Source organism: Sus scrofa, chromosome 8 (genome assembly GCF_054392235.1).
Source record: "Sus scrofa isolate SSC_HxYL_T2T_F1_AM1 chromosome 8, Sscrofa_HxYL_maternal_Yorkshire_Landrace_v2.0, whole genome shotgun sequence".
Classification (NCBI taxonomy): domain Eukaryota; kingdom Metazoa; phylum Chordata; class Mammalia; order Artiodactyla; family Suidae; genus Sus; species Sus scrofa.
In genome coordinates this window covers 50905720-50925922 of record NC_139390.1, presented here as the reverse complement: position 1 = coordinate 50925922, position 20203 = coordinate 50905720, and the positions used below count along the sequence as shown (strand labels likewise).

The following is a 20203-nucleotide window of genomic DNA, read 5'->3' as shown; positions in this document are numbered from 1 at the left end:
CCATTGTGCCACGATAAGCTTTCATCTGAGGACTAGACTTTTTTGGCTCAGCTTATAGCATGCGGAAGTTTCCTGGCTGGGATCAAACCTGTACCACAGCAGTGACCAGAGCTGCTGCAGTGACAATGTGGAATCCTCAACCCACTGAGCCACAAGGAAACTCCACCAGAACTGTACTTTTGATACATCTATGTCTTCACAGCAAGGGGAAAATCATGTTGGTACTCAAGTACCTTTTTGCTTGGAAAATATTTTAGGTCACATGTTCCAAACATTAGATTTATATGCAAAAATGAATAACCTATGAGGATAAAGCTGAAGCCATTAGGAAAAGAAGGTATGATTTCCCTTTCAGCAATTTCCTACCTCCACCAGCATTGTCTTGTTTCCCTTTCTTTAAAATGGGTCTTGGAGTGTGAAGCAGTGAGATGGTGATCAAGAGAGGTAGAGTATCAAAGCAGGTCCCCATTTTCCTCCAGACATAGAATTTTAATATCTAAGTACAGGTTTGTTTCTAACTGGGGAGGATGTGGTGTCATTTTTGTTTAATTTGCTTATGTTTTGAAATTGTTTATATGAGAACTTGACAAACAAATGCATATCTACATATAAATACACATTTTGATAATGACTTTTTGTAGAAGTGTTACGAACTTTCTCACATGTTATCCAGCCACCTCAAAATGGGTTCTTTTTCTCTGAATGTCTAATAAAAATTATGGTAAGGAGACTCAGTAAATTTTAAAAACATTTTCCAGGTGGGAGTGAAAGGTTGGTCACATATCTAGAAATATAAAATAAAATGTAGGAATTGAGTGTTACTTTTCAAATACTAAATACAATATATATTAAATGAAGTGTGGATATTTCTGTATTATAAGACAGATAGATGATAAATAAGTAGATGATTGTCAAGTAGATAGATGATTTATAGATAGATGATAGACAGGTAGATAGATGAATAGGTAGATAGGTAGGTAGACAGAAAAATATAGACAATAGGCAGATGGACAGGACTATCAGAGTGTATGAGTCAAAGAATAGATCATTTCTTACCCTTGGAACATGTTAGTGTTTATTCTCCCCACGGGGTGACATGGTGAGAGACTAGAGTCACCTGCATGAACAGCACAGTCCTTCTACAGGTGAAGGATACTGGGATGTGAGGCTCTAATTTTTTTTAGGCTCCTGGTACCTTGGCCCATGTTGTCCTATGAGATAGAGGTGATTACTCTGGAACTCATGCAAATCTCCTCCTGGGAGAGGAGAGGTAGGTAGGTCAGTACCCTGGTGCATCCATCATTGATTGGCTCAGATGAATTAAGTCTCTAAATATCTCATGAGCAGTACTCTGTCTCTAGCTTCCCAGGCATTTTTGCTATACTGTCACCCTTTAACCAAATTTGCCAGGGCTTTCTGCTCAGAAAGACCTGACTCTGCAGAAATGTCAATTTATTTATGGATAATTGTCTCTGAACAGGATTATCAGGAAATACGTTCCAAAGAAATGGGATTTAAGATGCGTTTGAAAAGGGAAACTGTTTTGCCTTTGGAGAAATTGAATTGACCAAACCAAAACCATGGGCAAGCTTTCACTTTTACTTGAGTATCCCTGTGCCCTGATGTTGAAAAATCAGACAGGAGAGAGAGATTGGTGCTAGGTCATGAGGGGTAGAGAGTGCCTTTTTAGCCCTAATAAGTTGTAGCTTTTTTTATGTAGAAATATGTGTGTGTGTGTATGTGTGTGTATGTGTGTATTTTTTTTTTTACATTTGTAAAATTAAGTCTGAATTTTATGGCAACCAAAATAATCCCTTTCCTTCAGAAATCTTAACCCATAGATGAATATAGTAAGGACTTTTAACCTTTCATTCAATGAAAACAATCTTAGCTAGTTTGAAACTGAAATTAAAAAAAAATAAGTCATAATGTGTTGTATCTTTTATAGTACCTACTTACCCTTGAAGGTGCGAATAATTTTATCAAAGATCTAAAACCCCTACTTTGTATTTTCATGTTGAATATAATTAAATATATACATCTCTGACAATTATGAAAGCAATATGTATTATTTTCTTAGATATTTACAATCAGTTAATAAAAACCCATACACTGTCATAATTTTAGTTAAGACAGTGATTTTTCCATCTAATGTTCTCAGATGAAGTCTTAGAGATTAAGCATAACTATTTTTTTCTTTTTAAAAGGCATGCATACCTTATGAAAATATAAGATATTCTGTAAAAATCTAAAATTCTCCAGTCTGTCATCTGCACAGTTTTACAGTCTGCATGTAGTGTCTTTTCAAATGCACAACAATTAGATAAAAAAAATCCCCAGGAAACAACTTGGAATCACGTCTTTGGGTTCTGCTATTGACCAGGAATTAGGCTCCAGCCAGATGGGTGACAGTGGGTGGTGTTAGCTCTGGGTTTGCAGAAAGTAATCACACAAAGGCCAGTAGCAGGATGCTTTTAGGAATGAGTTGGGTTGTTACAAGACAGGGCCTATTGGTTAAGGTGCACCACAGATCAATCTCTGTCCTTGCATTCTGTGGGCTCTGTCCTTAACCTGGCATTTCATGCTCAATTCCATCAGGGAGAAGGACCCATACCCATTAGGGAACAATGTCCAGACTGGGAGGAACTGGGGAAATGGCTTTGTATATTTTACAACCTAAGATGATTCCAAGAGAGAAGAGAGGTCCAGTTAATATACCTTCAGTGGTATGAAATGCTTTTGCATTAGTAAGTTTGGGATGCAAAAAACACATTATATTGTTGTTTGACTGTTAAATTCTGTGATGCCTGTGAACTACTTGGAGCATATATTGGCACATATAGCAAGTTTTCAGTAAGTGTTATTATTGCTGGGGTCAGTCTAAGCATTATTATTTATTTCAAATACATGGACATACATTTTGAGGATGCTATACCTCTAAGAAATCTAAAGGTAAGAAAATTTGGAGGGTTCCATTGTCATTATTGACTTTTATTCAAGTCTCTTAGGCATTATTATGAACCACTGAAATCCAGTGAGGGCTTTCTCGCTGATACTCATTAATAAAATAGGTATAGTGTCTCTAAAACCTTATCACAGACTTTGGTTCTCTCTTCCTCTGGTCATGGGGGCCCTTCTTTTGGTTGGGTGGAACCATATGATTAGTTTTGGCAAACGAAGACTTTCATGAATGGAAATATTCAAGGTAACGGGCTGTTCCTTCCTCAAGGAAAACAGAATGAAAACATCGAAAACAATAGGTATCCTGTCAAAGCACTCTGGGGGAAAAAAAAAACAAACAAACAGGCATTAAACAAAAATCTTTATTTTCCAAGCCACTAAGATGGAAAGATTTTTCTGTTTCATGTTTTTTGAGTGTAACATAACTGAGCCTATCTTGACCATTATAACCATTAACCTATTTTCTTGAACTTGGCAATTTCCAGTGTCACTAGATGAAAGTATACTCCTTTTAATGAAGAAAAATTAACCCTTCAGGGGAAAAAAAAAACAAAAAAAAAACTAAAACTAAAAAAAAAAAAAAAAAAGAAAAAAACTTCTATCCTAAAAACCAAATTCAGAAGACACTCAGTTTTGAGGGAAGAAGTCTGTTTAACGTAGGCAGTCCATAGTTTAGGAAGTTTAATTTGATAATCATATGTAGGAAGGATTTAAAGGGCAGTAAAATAAAGGCAGGAAGGTGCTTTAAAGTCTAACACAGAGCAATGGTTGTTCACCGAGAACAATAGAACAAATGTGAAGATTTGAGAAATAAGGAGGAAGAACTGAGAGAATTTTGTGCATAACAGGATATAATGGATAAAAGAACTTAAATGTAGTGAACTTTTCTTAAATGAACTATGAAAGTTTTAAAAACCAATTAATGATGAATAGTTGGAAGACACTTTGATTAAAAATTACTTAAATCTATTATTTTCAATTTAAAAAAGGAAAATGCTTTAAAATATGATGTTATCTATTTTAGGAGTTCTAAAAGCAAAAATCTTTCCTGTGCAATTTTTTTTGGAGTTTTCTGTCCTATGTTTCCAACTTTGTTCTGTAGGAGGGAGAATTTTTTATTGATCAATTGTATTTTAATAAAGCAGTGAAGGAGGGAAGGAAAGGAAGGAAAGAAGAAAGGAAGGAGGAAGGGAGAGAGGGAGGAAGGGAAGAAAAGAGGGAGAGAAGGAGGGAGGGAGGAAGAAAGAAAGAAAAATAGAGAAAGCTAGTATCTTTTTTTTTCTTTTTCGGCCACACCCATAACATATGGAGGTTCTGGACTGGGGATCAAAACCATGAAGCCTCAAGAGGCAACACTGGATCCTTAATCCACTGCCCCATAGCAGGAACTCTAGTATCTCATTCACATAATATGTATGCTTGCTTTTGTTTTTCTTATTACAACAATAATATTTTATAATACAGAAATTGTTTATATGCCTATCCAATATTTTAAGCAGAAGTTGTTGAAGAAGAACCTTTTTCTTTTTGTTTGGCTGTACCCATGGTATGCAGAATTTCCTGGGCCAGGGATCAAACCCACACCATAGCAGCATCAAGGCAAAAGAGAATTCCATCTGTTTTTTCCCCCTTCTATAAACAGAAGTGTCTACACTGAAAATAATCAAATACACTAGAATTCCAAATTGCTTCAGAACATACGAATTCTAAGGATGGAAATAAAGAGTCAGAGACTTAGTCTATCCCTGATGCTATTAAGGACATGCACAGCCAAGATCTAAACATGATGCTCTGTTTAGGTAATAACGCTGGCCAGCGGGAACGTGCCCCATCACACCATCCACACCCAGCCGGTGGGGAAGCAGTTTGACCGTGTGGATGACTTCTTCATTCCTGCTACCACACTCCTCATCACCCACATGAGGTAAGAACTAATATGACTGTCTACTTTCAGGTTTCTCTCTAATTTTGATAAAAAGCCATGGGAAATCATCCAAGGAAAAAATCAGTTATACAGTGAATATACACATCATTGCACATGATTTCACTTTGTTTCACCTGCTCAGTGAATATTTATTTATCGACATTAGTGATGAATTCCTGTCTTGTATTTCCTTTCATGTGTAATAGAGAAGTGAATTTATAAAGATATATTTGCATTTTAAAATCAATTTTACAATTAATATTTGTGCAAAGTGTCATTAAAGTCTTTTTATCTGGCTTTTGCAAAATGTTGACATTTGGACATAACCTGAGTTCCTTGCAGAGAAGAGAGACACTCGTGTCAAAATTTATCCAATACATTTATAATAACTTTCATGAATCATTTTTGCCCACATAGAAAATAATTTAAGATTGTATCTGAGAGTATAGTAATCTGAAATGTTGTTTGAGGTCTGCACTCTCAGAAAACATGTTGGTGTGTTCTATCTCTCAAATATATTTACAAGAGGTAAAAAAGTAATAATTTATAAAGACTTCACTCCAAAGTTTCACAGAAATGGTTTAAATGTTTATAAGAAGGAGCTTTCAGATATTCACAATTTCTAATATCTTGATGATACATTGAAAAAGATTTAAAGTATTGCTTAGCAATATTAGTGAATCTGGACCAAACTAACATTTGATTCTTTTTTTCAAGGAATTGGATGAGGGGGAACTGCTTTGAATGTTATATGTTACATGAGCCACTATTTGTTTCTTGTGTCTATTTGTTTCCTTTGAATTAAATTGAAAATTATCCTGTTTAAAAGTGGAGTTGTAAGAATTCTGAAAGAGTGCAAAATTCAACTTGCAAAAATGAAAAGGGAGATTATAAATAAGAATTGTGGCTCATGGTTGGGTATTATATATAAATGGTTCTTTGTGCAGCCATGTATATGTTTTCAGAGCATTGAATATATCTGTCAAGCAATCAATTATTATTTTCAGAATGCCTATTATGTACTGAGTAATAAAGTGATAAAAAACTGTGATATAGTTATAATTATTACTTTTTTGTGGAAAGTAAGTAGAACTGGTTGAAAATGCAGCATATTTAAAAAGTATTTGCATCAGAGTAATTATTTTTAAGTCTAACCACAGGCATCATCATAGTTCAGAGACTGAAAGAATCATCATATGAACTCAAAATTTTCCCAGTTAAGATGGTATCTGAAATGTAGAGTGTTTTGGAGTTCAAATCATGGCTCAGCGGGTTAAGAACTGGACTAGTATCCATGATATTACGGATTGGATCCCTGGCATTGCTGAGTGGGTTAAGGATCCAGCATTGCCATGAGCTGTGCTGTAGGTCATTGATGTGGCTCATTCTTTAATCTTGAACCACTGAGCCATGATTGTGAATTTAGTTTATTTTAACTAAATGAACCTTCTGGAAGATGACAAAGGGTGTATTCATACCCCTGACTCCTCAGTAGTTCTAGAGCTTCCAAAAGGAATTGACAGAATACTTATTGACTGAAAGTTTATTTTTGAAAAGGTATTATTAAAATTACATAATAGATATTTTTTAATATACCTGAGTGTGAGTTGGTTTATCTACCTCTCAAATATTTAGAGGAAATATTAGTTACTTCAAATTTTGTAAATATACAAATTGCTTTCTATTCTTTTTGAAATGTACGGACTTTAAACACTCTACAATTATATACTTTTGCTTTTAAGTAACAATAAAGCATTTTATTTCTTCTGTTATTCTTTACAAAAATAGGTCCATTGGATATTTAATAAATGATGTATATTTCACATTAGTAATTAATTGCCATTTCAGTTAACTGGTAATGTTTATTAAATAGACACTCATTTTTCATATGGCATTTCATAAAGAATTTCCTTAAAAGCCTTAAATTTCATCAAATCGTGAACAAACCATAAAACATAATTTTAAAATTGAAGAGATTGTTCACTACAAAAGGAGTATGTTTTGTAAAAGCATGAGAAGTACATTTCTGAGTTCCCTTTGTGGCTCAGTGGTTAACAAACCCGACTAGGATCCATGAGGATGCAGATTCAATCTCTGGCCTTGCTCAGTGGGTTAAGTATCCAGCATTGCTGTGAACTATGGTGTTGGTTGCAGACATGGCTCAGATCCTAAGTTGCTGTGGCTGTCGCATAGGCCTGCAGCTATACCTCCAATTCGACCTGTACCTTAGGGACTTCCAAACGCCATGGGTGTGGCCCTAAAAAGCGAAAAAAAAAATACATTTCTTATTAAAGAATATAAATTTTGAATTTTATCTTCTATGTGAAAAAACATCTAGATGGTAAATTAAAAGTAACTATTAAAATTGAAAATGCATCACAACGGATACTGCAGAAATACAAAAAACCATAAGAGAATACTATGAACAACTATATGCCAACAAATTTGACAATCTGGAAGAAATGGACAGTTTTCTAGAATCATACAGCCTGCCAAAACTGAATCAAGAAGAAACAGACCAACTGAACAGACTGATAATTAGAAATGAAATTGAAGAGGTCATAAAAACACTCCCTACAAATAAAAGTCCAGGACCAGATGGCTTCACAGGCGAATTCTATCAAACATATAAAGAGGAAATGGTGACTATCCTCCTTAAACTCTTTCAAAAGGTTGAAGAAGAAGGAATACTCCCAAAGACATTCTATGATGCCACCATCACCCTAATTCCAAAACCAGACAGAGATACCACCAAAAAAGAAAACTATCGCCCAATATCATTGATGAATATAGATGCAAAAATTCTCAACAAAATCTTAGCCAACTGAATCCAACAACATATCAAAAAGATCATACACCATGACCAGGTGGGGTTCATCCCAGGTTCACAAGAATGGTTCAGCGTAAGCAAATCAACCAACGTCATACACCACATTAACAAAAGAAAAGTCAAAAATCATATGATCATCTCAATAGATGCAGAAAAAGCATTTGACAAAGTCCAACATCCATTCATGATCAAGACCCTCGCCAAAGTGGGTATAGAGGGAACATTCCTGAATATAATCAAACCCATTTATGATAAACCCACAGCAAATATACTCAATGGAGAAAAACTGAAAGCCTTCACACTCAAATCTAGAACAAGACGGGAATACCCACTCTCACCACTGCTATTCAACATAGTTTTGGAAGTCGTAGCCACAGCAATTAGACAAACAAAAGAAATAAAAGGCATCCATATAGGAAGAGAGAGATAAAACTGTCACTGTATACAGACGACATGATATTATACATAGAAAACCCTAAGGACTCAACCCCAAAACTCCTTGAACTGATTAATAAATTCAGCAAAGTAGCAGGATATAAGATTAACATTCAGAAGTCAGTTGCATTTCTATATACCAGCAATGAAATATTAGAAAAGGAATATGAAAATACAATACCTTTTAAAATTGCACCTCACAAAATCAAATACCTTGGAATAAACCTGACCAAAGAGGTAAAGGACTTATGTGCCGAGAACTATAAAACTTTAATCAAAGAAATCAAAGAAGATGTAAAGAAATGGAAAGATACTCCATGCTCCTGGACTGGAAAAATCAATATTGTAAAAATGGCCATACTACCCAAAGCAATCTACAGATTCAATGCAATCCCTATCAAATTACCCATGACATTTTTCACACAACTAGAACAAACAATCCAAACATTTATATGGAACCACAAAAGACCCAGGATTGCAAAAGCAATCCTGAAAACAAAAACCAAGCAGGGCGCATAACTCTCCCAGACTTCAAGCAATGTTACAAAGCCATGGTCATCAAAACAGTGTGGTACTGGTATCAAAACAGACAGACAGACCAATGGAACAGAATAGAGAACCCAGACATAAATCCTGACACCTATGGTCAATTAATCTTTGACAAGGGAGTGAAGAACATAAAATGGGAAAAGGAAAGTCTATTCAGCAAGCATTGCTGGGAAACCTGGACAGCTGCATGCAAATCAATGAAACTAGAACACCCACTCACACCATGCACAAAAATAAATGCAAAATGGCTGAAAGACTTAAATTTAAGACCAAGATACCATTCAACTCCTGGAAGAGAACATAGGCAAAACACTCTCTGACATCAACGTCATGAATATTTTCTCAGGTCAGTCTCCCAAAGCAATAAAAATAAGAGCAAAAATAAACCCATGGGACCTCATCAAACTGAAAAGGTTTTGCACAGCAAAGGAAACCCACAAGAAAACAAAAAGACAACTTACAGAATGGGAGAAAATATTTTCAAATGATGCAAGCGACAAGGGCTTAATCTCTAGAATATATAAGCAATTTATACAACTTACCAGCAAAAAAGCCAATCAATCAATGGAAAAATGGGCAAAAGACCTGAATAGACTGTTCTCCAAGGGAGATATATAGATGGCCAGCAAACACATGAAAAAATGCTCAACATCGCTGATTATAAGAGAAATGCAAATCAAAACTACCAGGAGATACCACCTCACACCTGTCAGAATGGCCATCATTAATAAATCCACAAATAACAAGTGCTGGAGGGGGTGTGCAGAAAAGGGAACCCTCCTGCACTGTTGGTGGGAATGTCAACTGGTACAGCTACTATGGGGAACAGTTTGGAGACACCTTAGAAAACTATATGTAGAACTTCCAAATGACCCCGCAATCCCACTCTTGGGCATCTATCCAGACAAAGCTCTACTTAAAAGAGACACATGCACCCGCATGTTCATTGCAGCACTATTCACAATAGCCAGGACATGGAAACAACCCAAATGTCCATCGACAGATGATTGGATTAGGAAGATGTGGTATATATATACACAATGGAATCCTACTCAGCCATAAAAAAGAATGACATAATGCCATTTGCAGCAACATGGATGGAACTGGAGAATCTCATACTGAGTGAAATGAGTCAGAAAGACAAAGACAAATACCATATGATATCACTTATAACTGGAATCTAATATCCAGCACAAATGAACATCTCCACAGAAAAGAAAATCGTGGACTTGGAGAAAAGACTTGTGGCTGCCTGATGGGAGAGGGAGGGAGTGGGAGGGATCAGGAGCTTGGGGTTATCAGACACAACTTAGAATAGATTTACAATGAGATCCTGCTGAGTAGCATTGAGAACTATGTCTAGATACTCATATTGCAACAGAACAAAGGGTGGGAAAAAAAAATGTAATGTATACATGTAAGGATAACTTGATCCCCTTGCTGTACAATGGGAAAATTAAAAAAAAATTGAAAATGCATGTGTAATTCTCAGAAGACTATTGATTTTGTCTATTTAATGTTATAAAAATTGAAATGATTATTTTATTAATACTTTAATCAAAAGCAGATTTTTAAAAATTTTCCCATTTTTTAATTTTTTTTATTTTTTAGGGCCGTACCCCTGGCATATGGAGGTTCCCAGGCTAGGGGTCGAATAAGAGGTGTAGACGCTGACCTACATCAGAGCCACAGCAACGCAGGATCTGAGCCTCGTCTGTAACCTAAACCACAGCTCACGGCAATGGTGGATCCTTAACCCACTGAGAGAGGCCAGGGATCCAACCCACATCCTCATGGATGCTCGTCGGGTTCGTTAACCACCAAGCCACGACGGGAACTCCTAAAAATACTCTACAAATTTAAAGCAAAATGTTTCATTATTCTACTTATAATTTGTAGCAAAATAACTAGCTTATTATATTATTACATGTAAATAGTTGTACTTCAATAATGTTGCAGTTCTACTACTCTTAAAAATTTTTACAATATGGCTAATGCAAGTGATTTAATGATTTTTGCTATCAATTTTTTCAGCCAGAAATAAAAAAGTAATTCAAAAATTAGTTTATTTTCTCAGAAAAATGGTTGTGTTATGATAGTTGGGTTAAACAACAAAGCAACTAAATCTCAAAAAGAATGGAGATCTACATAATTGATTGTTTTATTTTTGGTGCCATTCTAAAGAGGGAGAATTTTAAATGTCAATTTCTTATTTTAATGCATGTAAAGATTACGACTTATTGTGCAAATGCTACTCGAATTTACCTATAAGAATTGAAAAACAATAGGTTTAGCAGTAATTCATCATGTTACCATATTTGTGTGTGTGTGTGTCTTTTTGGCATTTCTTGAGCCACTCCCGCGGCATATGGAGGTTCCCAGGCTAGGGGTCCAATCGGAGCTATAGCTGCCAGCCTACGACAGAGCCATAGCAACGTGGGAATCCGAGGCGCATCTGTAGCCTGCACCACAGCTCACTGCAACGCCGGATCCTTAACCCACTGAGCAAGGGCAGGGATGGAACCCTCAACCTCCCTCATGGTTCCTGGTCGGATTCGTTAACCACTGAGCCACGATGGAAACTCCATGTTATCATATTTTTAAAAAATTTTGTATAAAGGTTAGGGGGCAGAAGAAAAGTGATGGGCCAGGAGGAGAAACTAATGAGGTGCGGGAGAGTAAAGCAATGAGTAAAGAAACAGTTCCAGTGGAAATCCCTTGAAAAATCTTAGGTAAATTTTGCCATTAAAAAAAAAAAAAAGAGTTATTTTTGGTATTGGGGGATGAAAGCAGGTCGAGTGTGGTTAGGAGCAGAAAAACTTGATAACACTTAGTGCAAGTGACTAAGAAGACCAGAAATTGAAGCTACAACAACGCTAAAAGTAGCAGAAAACTTTTTTTGAACTTTTGCGTTGTCCTGGATAAAAACAGTTGGGAGGTAAGAAAAAACATTAATAGCAAGATATTTTTATCTAAGATTACAAGGGTATAGCTAGCATTTGGGCTATTTAGTGCTCTAAGTAGAAATTCTTTTAAAAATGCACTGACTTTTAATACAATTTAAAACAGGTGTCAGTTGATGGAAAAAGATATGTTGTGTCACATTCTGATCCTTGTAACATCTGCAAATCATGCCTCTCTCATTTCTTGACCACAATTGACTTGGAGTGCTACTAGGGACAAGTTTAATCCCATCAAGTTCAAGTAGGCCAGTGTCAATTGGCACAGAGAATGCTTGTAGTAAATACAAGAAAGCAATCATTCCTGATTTATGTGTCTACTCTAAGACTAATTCTGTAAGTTGAAAGATAACAGTATTGCTAACTGTATTGAGATGCTTTGAAATGCCTGCATACTCTTGAAATTAATTACCCCCCCGCATCACCATTTGATCTTATTGCCTAGAATTTCAAAATAGTTCTGCTGTTTCTTTGGGTTACATTTCTCTTGAAGTATACCTTTAAAGCACTCCTGTGTCTTGAGAGGGAAACGGAATAGTTGGGTAATTGGTTGATTATGTAGTGTCTTAAAATTAATGGTTATAATTGGGAGGGTGCGTGTGTGTATGTCTCTCTGTGTATTTTAATCAATGATTACAGGGTAAGCAATGCAATGAATAGAGGAGATCTGTAAATTATAGTGACAGGGGACCTTGAAAGCAATAGGCACTTACGTAAAAATCAGAAAATGTCAGTTCCCACATTTTTGTCTTCCTCTGAACTTGACCTGCTAAACAAAACAAAACAAAAAAATAAACAAATGATGTTCCAACAATTTCCTTGTGAAACTCCTTTCTTCCCCAGCACCTACCTGTAGATGATGTTCGTTCCAAAGAATCCATTTGTTCAAGAATCCTTTGGGGGGTGGATCTAATTGTTATTCTTGGAGAGAACAACAGTAGCTGAAAGCACTCTTTTAGGAACCTGAACTATGGCAATAAGGGGTTAAGGGTTTATCCAGGGTCAGATTTACCTTAATCCCTACACAACCAATGGCTTTGCCTCCACTTAAGGGATGAAGAGAAATGAAATGACAAGTAGCAGGCACCATTCTCATAGTCTGAGGAGAGTCCTATAGCCCTCCTTTTCCCTTATAAATTACAGCAAGAAAGTGATTAAGAAGGGGTTGGATTTGATATATGTTTCCATAAAGCTTTTCCAAGGGAAAAATAAACATTCTGTGAAAGTGAAAGTGAAAGTATATCATTCTCCCTCATAGTTTATCAAATCCGTTAAAGCGATATTATATATATATGGCTGCCCATATATCAAGACAACTCTGCCCTTGTGACTTGATTCATGGACAGGCCAGGTGTATGGAGACAGTTTAAGCACTAAAATTGTCTGGTAACATTGAAACCCAAGCATATCAGAAATGGAAAATATCAGTTGTTTAACACTCTTTTAGGACAAGTATACTATCAGGCTGATAAGCAGAAATGAAAATAATTTCCAAAAATGGTTCCTGGATAAAGATCTAGCAAAGTCAAAAATCACTGAGATTCGATTCTTCTTTGCTCCCTTCATTCTTATATGCTAATTCCCCCCACGAAATGGCTTATTAAGCAAATTATTTACTTTTAAGAGTGTGTGTGCAAAGCATTGTTGGCAAAGCATTGTTGGCAAAACTTCCTGCATTGTTATGTGGGTGCAAAGCTACGTAAACATGTGATAACTTTAATTATCTTATTTCTCAAAATGTCAACACACTATTCTCTTTGAGCTTTGACCTATAATGCCATTCTTTTTTCATTATGGTTACTGGATTTGCTTTTATTTTAAGCAGTGCTTTTAAACTTCTTTAGCACATTGAGTGTAAAATGCTTAGAAAAATCACCAAGTGCTTGCAGCTCTGTGTGTGTGCTCAGTTTGCTATCTTCATCATATCTTGAGTTAAAGAACCTTGTCTGCTTCCCCACTTAGTCTCTGCCTTAAATTAATAGGCTCTATCTGAGCCTTAGAAAGAAAAAAAAAAGAGCCCATTGTTGATAAACTGAATAAGCTAACTCTTCTTTTGACAGAATATTCATTTAAGTAACTATGCCGTATTAGCTGTGTAATATTTTTCTAGTATGGGAAAACAAGGTTGGATTTAAAAGCAAGCTATACTTGAAATATAATTTTTCATTATTTTAAAAAAGGAGAGGTTCTATTTCCCATCATGGCTCAGTGGTTAACAAATCTGACTAGGAACCATGAGATTGCGGGTTCGATCCCTGGCCTTGTTCAGTGGGTTAAGGATCCGGCGTTGCCGTGAGCTGTGGTGTAGGTTGCCGACGAGGCTCAGATCCCACGTTGCTGTGGCTCTGGTGTAGGCTGGCGTCTACAACTCCAATTAGACCCCTAGCTAGGAACCTCCATATGCCACAGAAACAGCCCTAGAAATGGCAAAAAGACAAAAAAAAAAAAAAAAAATCAAAAAATTAAAAAAAAAAATAAAAAAGAAGTTTTTGGAGTTCCCAGAAGGCTCAGTGGGTTAAGGATCTAGTGTTATCACTGCTGTGGTTTGGGTCACTGCTGTGGCATGGGTTCAGTCCCTGGCCCTGGAGCTTCCACATGCCACATGAGAGGCCAAAAACAAAGGGAAAAGTTTTATAGAGGTATTATTAGTAGACTCTAAGCCTCTAACTAGATTCATTCTTTGGCATTATTCACTGAAGAAATCAATGGAGCACTAATAACATGTAATTTAGAAACACTCTACATTGCAGATCTGCCTCTTGAGTTTATTATGCAAAGTAAAATAGCTCTTGCTTCTTTCCTCAGAGGTTCTTACACTAACTCTTCAGTGTTCAGTAAATCACAAGGCCATCCATTTGTCAGGATCTAGTCTTTTCCTTATAAGATAGCCGTGATGCATACAGAGCACATTTCCACATACTTTTCCTCTTTGTCACTTATGCTTGGGGACTTGACTGGAAATGGCTAATCAAACCTATTTTACCCTAAACGAGTAAACTATATGCCTGCCTAGATTACTTGAGTTTCTTTGTTTACTAGTAAAAACAGACTCAGATAACAAGATGAATAAAGAAATACATCACAAGTTATGATACAATGCAATACAAGAGGCGGGGCAGAGTTCATACTAAGAACTTAAGCAATTTCTTATGTGCATATAATGGACTCATTGCAAGGACCCATTTCATACATGTATTCAGTAGATTAAACCACATATCTTGAGTCAAGCAGCTAAGGCATTAATTGGTTCTCATAAAATGTGTATACTAAAATAATGCATATTGAGGGCTTAAATTTTTTCTATCTTTAAGTGAATATATTATTTTTCTCTTGAAGGAAGACGATATACTTTACAATGGTGTAAAATTTTATGAATTCATGATTTTTTTTCTTGAAGAAATGTTTTATTAAAGTGTTAAAACTTTAAATACAAGTATCATACCCCAAATCTCCCTTTTGAATAAAATTCTCATACTGTGGCTTGATAAAGCAATGCTATTAAATAAATAATTATGTCTTTGAGAACACATGTCTAAATTAATGATAGAAGTCAGCAGAACAGTTTGGAAAATTTCTGTGAATGTAGCTAAAGTTCCTATTTCTCATAGACATCAGATTCTTTTCTCCCTCTCTTTTTATTTTTTTATTTTTTTGCCCTATTAGCAAAGTTATTTTAAATAGAAACCAGTGGAAGGGGTGTCTTTAGATGGACCATTGGTGGCATTGATCATTTCTGTCTTGACAGTGATTTGTGGCTATAAAAACTACTCCCTGCGAATCTAACTGATTAATATTTTGTTCCATTTTAATTTGTTGTAAATCTGCTGCTGTAGCCTCACTGTGGCTATCCATGTAGGAAAAAGAAATCGATTATTGTGCATTAATCAAAGAATATCTGGACAAATGCATTCCTTTTTTCTCCTTTAAGAATTCTTACTTTGTGAGCATTCACTTGTGTTCTATCTTCTGCTTCTTTTTTTGAAAAAAAAAAAAAAAAACATGCAGCAAGATGTCAAGTTTTAAAGTTCTTTAAGATTTGGTTCAAGCAAAACTGAAGTACATGAAAAGGATGTCAGAATGCCTTTAAATTTAACTGTAACAGAAAACCCCACCAAATTAGTAGATGTTTGGAGAAACCACCTCTTAAGTCAAAGCTGTCATTAGTCATGGATAGACATAGTCAACATAACCATATTGAGTATATTAAGAATGTTAGGTGCAAAAATAACAAGGCCCTGCTGAATAGCACAGAGAACTATATTCAGTGTCCTATGATAGGCCATAATGGAAGAGAATATTAAGAAAAAAAATATATGAAATCACTTTGCTGTACAGCAGAAATTAACACAATGAAAACTTGTAAATCAACTATACTTCAAAAAAAAAAAATACTGTTAAGCAATAAACATCAAACGGCCTGGGTTTTAGTCTTTGATGTTTACACCAGCATGGTGTAGGGTATAAAGACCTCACAAAATGAATACAAATAGCTTCAGAGGAAATAAAATGATAGCTCCCTTAAGTGATTATTAAACTTGCCTTTGTGTAAGGTATGCTTAAAATCACATCTTTTTTTGTTTGAACTGAGAAGTTCATTGAATTTTTTCCTATACTACGAAAATATTACCTTTCTTTCCTTTTTTTTTGAGAAGGGGAGAGATAATGAAATATATAGATTTTTTTTTTTCTGTACTGACAACTGATTTTCAAGGAGAAAGTCTAAAATTATAGTAATTCTTTTTGCCATGATGTAGAAGCTTATTTTTATGCTTATGAAATTTTAGATATGTAATAAATATAGCTTTTAGTTTCTTTGAAGCAAAAGGGAGTCAGAGTTTGCATATAATATGGAAGTAGCAGCTGATTTGTGTAATTATGCCAAGAAAATCCTAAAGTCACCTATATTATTATCTGTAATAATGTGAATCAAGGTTATTCATCAGTTTTGATAGAAAGGAAACATTGGTTATGTTTTTAATTATAGTATATGTTGTTTAAATTCTGCTTAAAAACTGTGCTGTATTTCTATCAAATACACAGAATATTTTGAAACCTAAATAATTTTTAATTAAAAACATTAACCAAATTTATTTAACTGATATATTAAAATAGCTTGAACATAAATTATTAGATTCTATAGAAAGATGATGCTAGGACATTTAATAGATCATGGGTATACATATCTTAATATTGACTGCCTTCATGATTTCAACATACAGCTTTAATTTGCTTACCATTTTTTGACATAAAAAACCTCCAAATTTTACTCACACTGGGAAATAATGAAATCTAATTCAAAGAGGTTTTGTTAGACACAAATGATTTTTTAATAAATAGAAGTGAGTGAAACACAAATCATTTGGCAATGGTCGTTTGAGATGTACATTATTTTATAACAATATTTTATGTTCTGTTAATTAAGAAATATACTGTATGAGTAGCATCATTAGCAGCTACCTTATGAAAATAGAGTTACATTAACCTATTTAATACATTTTTTTTTTATTTTTGTGAATCCAATCTGTGCCCCATCAACAAGAAATTAAGATATTTTGATAATCATTTTGGCAATTCTACCACTTATCTACTTTCAAAGTGATCAATTTTACCACCTTTAAAAATTTTAAAGTTCTTGAAAACACTTTTTGAATCACCATAATATTTGGATTTATAGAAGGGAGATGCATTTTATTTATTCTTCTGATTCATAGTCATTGAAATTGCAAATTTATCAGGTAAAGAATTTTCCTTCTTATATTTATACAAGTAAAATATAAACAATAACCTTTCATTTTTATTGTAAGTCTGTAACACAAATAAAGAGATTCATTTTATTCTGATAAACTCCAGAATGATTTCCTAAGGCATGTACAGAAATAAATCAAGAGTTTGAGTTTTAGCAAGAAATATTGAGTTTTAGCAAGAATGACAATATTAAGGAAAAGTGGGCCAGGTATATGGGAAGTTTACTGAAAATGCAGGAAATGCATTTCCATTTATCCATATTGTCTAATAGTTTCATCCATAATTGTTGATTTTACTCTTGTCCTACCTGCAATAGTCATTCAAAATAATTCTCTATAATTTTCTTATTTTATTAATGGAAGCTACAGTCTGATTTACTAGTGTTATGTCTGGGTTACTGTATCATATCCAGTCTTCAGGTTGTTTGCTTAGTTGTAGTTTTTGTTCTTATTACTATGGCTACTTTATGATATGCTAATAGTAATTAAGAAACCTTGAGCACTCTCTATACTAGACAGTGTGCTAAGAATTTTTATGTGCTGTCTCATTTAAAACTAGCAGCTACATAAATTTTTATCCCTATTCTGCATATGGTGAATCACTTAACTAATAAGTGTTGGAACCAGCTATAAACTCAGTTCTATCTTAATTCAGTGTCTTAGCACTCAATATATTATAGTATTCAAGTCTGTTTTTTCACTTTCTGGGTGAAACCTAACAACAAATGTGCTCTACAAATTATCCTAAAGTCACCTTTAAAACATTCCCTTCTCTGGTTTCTGTGTACCTCAACTATAGCAAAACTCCACCCTTTCACAACAGACCTACACAGATTTCCTTGCCAATCTGCATTTATTTGCAGCATGTCTTGTTTCTTCCTTGTCCACCTAATAAACCCTTCAAGGGTTCTTTCAAAGCCACCTTTTATAAAATGAATTCTCATGTCCCTAATTGGAATCCCCTTGGCATTTTGAATTTTTGTTCTTACTCACTTATCCTTAAGACTTACACAGACCTATATTGTAAGCTAGCTCTTAAGCCCCTTTGGGAACCTTTAGCACAGTATTTAACAATGTTTAGGTCATTTGGATTTGCCTCTTTCAAAGGTAAACAATTTCAGAAGGAACAGAGAAAAATACTGTGTGATGTCTACAGTTCCCCCTGAAGCTGCACTCGTTTTGTGGTCTCTGCTCTTGTCTAACTTTGTAATGTATGTTTATTAGTCTCTTCCTCCCCAGTCTCTAGACACAACCCTAAGCTGAGTCCTCTCACTTCTCACCTTGCCAATGCATTTCACCCTTTATTGTTTCTCTGTACTTCTTATTTTCTCCATACTTCACTTCACCAAACAGAACTGCTAGATTTTTTTCCCCCAACTTTATAGCTGTGGTGATACGACTCTACATTAAAAAAAAAAAAGGCAACAACAACAACAACCTTAATGTATTTCTTTTGCCTATAGATTAAGTCTACACGCTATTGATCTCAATTCTTTTAACAGGCTTAGCTCCTAAGTAGTTCTGCATGCATCCAGTGGTCCAGCCACTTTGAACCAGACTGACTTAAAATGGTTTGACTTATGATTTTTTTTTTGACTTTTAGATGGTGTGTAAGTTATATGAATTAAGTAGTAATAATAGTGCTGGTCTTTTTCCCAGCTAGTGGTATAGGGTGGGTTAATGATATAGTGATTATCCCCAGCTAGTGATATAGGGTGAGCAATGGACCACCATCCTTGAGTGTAAACAACCCATACACGTACAACCATTCTGCACCCAGACAACCATTCTTCCTTTCATGTTCAGTATAGTATTCAATTAATTACATAAGATATTCAACATGATTATAAAATAAGTTCTGTTAGATGATTTCGACCTGTTGGCTAATTATAAGTGTTCTGAGCACTTCTAAAATCTGAGCCCGTCTAAGACCATCTATACTAAGCTCTGCTCTTTGATAGGTTAGGTGTATTAAATGCATTTTGACATGCAGTGTTTACTTGCATAACCCCATTGTAAGCTGAGAAAAATCTATACTATGCGGTTTCCACTTAACTACTCATTGTGTCTAAAGAATCTTTCTGATTCTGGCTTAAATCCCCTTCCTTTATATCCATATCCTGGCCAAACTCAAACACTCTCAAATTCATGCATCTTTTTCTATGCCTTTGTATTTAGGATAATGCTCTCCTCAAAACTGACTTCTTGTTGAAGGCATTCAACCTCATATCAAGTGTTAGTATATTTAATTTATTTTTTTCCTGACTGTTGTATTAAGTGTCAACTACTCACATGCCAGACACTATCCCAGGTTCCAACAGGAAACTGAAAACAGATTTTGTTTTATTTTCCAATAGTGCATGTCACACTAGTTAGTAATAACATTTTTTTAAAGAATTCATACCTTGAAACTGTAAAGACGTGGATTCAAATTTAGGTTCTACCATTCACTACAGTGTGATTCCAAGCACATACAGTGTGATTCCAAGCACATTCATGTGTCTGCAGTGGGTTCACCCTGCCCTCTTCTTGAGTCCAGCATAAGTTTTTTCACTTACTAACTGGCCAAATAGAGTACCTGAAAGAGACATAGATGAATCAATCCCCAGATTCCCTCTGGACAAAAAATAATTAGTTCAAATATGAGCATGTAACACACTCAGAACCCATCTAATATGCACTTTGCTGAGATTTTTGAAAAAGGTTTCTCTTTTTTGTATATGTTTGTCTAGAGAACTGAGAGCTACCACAGTTATTTGCACACCACCTGAAGCCTAGATCTAAAAACAAGACAGGAGAT

At 35.0% G+C, this 20203-nt stretch overlaps 1 protein-coding gene across 4 annotated transcripts in view; it reads left to right on the top strand.

The window, feature by feature from the left end:
- The window catches only part of FSTL5 (follistatin like 5), a 788412-nt gene that overhangs the window by 728535 nt on the left and 39674 nt on the right, over positions 1-20203 (top strand). For all 4 annotated transcript variants that reach the window (XM_021101310.2, XM_021101308.2, XM_021101309.2 and 1 more), the window contains one exon: positions 4761-4885. In XM_021101310.2, the coding sequence (XP_020956969.1) occupies positions 4761-4885 (125 nt within the window). The remainder of the gene's footprint in view (positions 1-4760; positions 4886-20203) is intronic.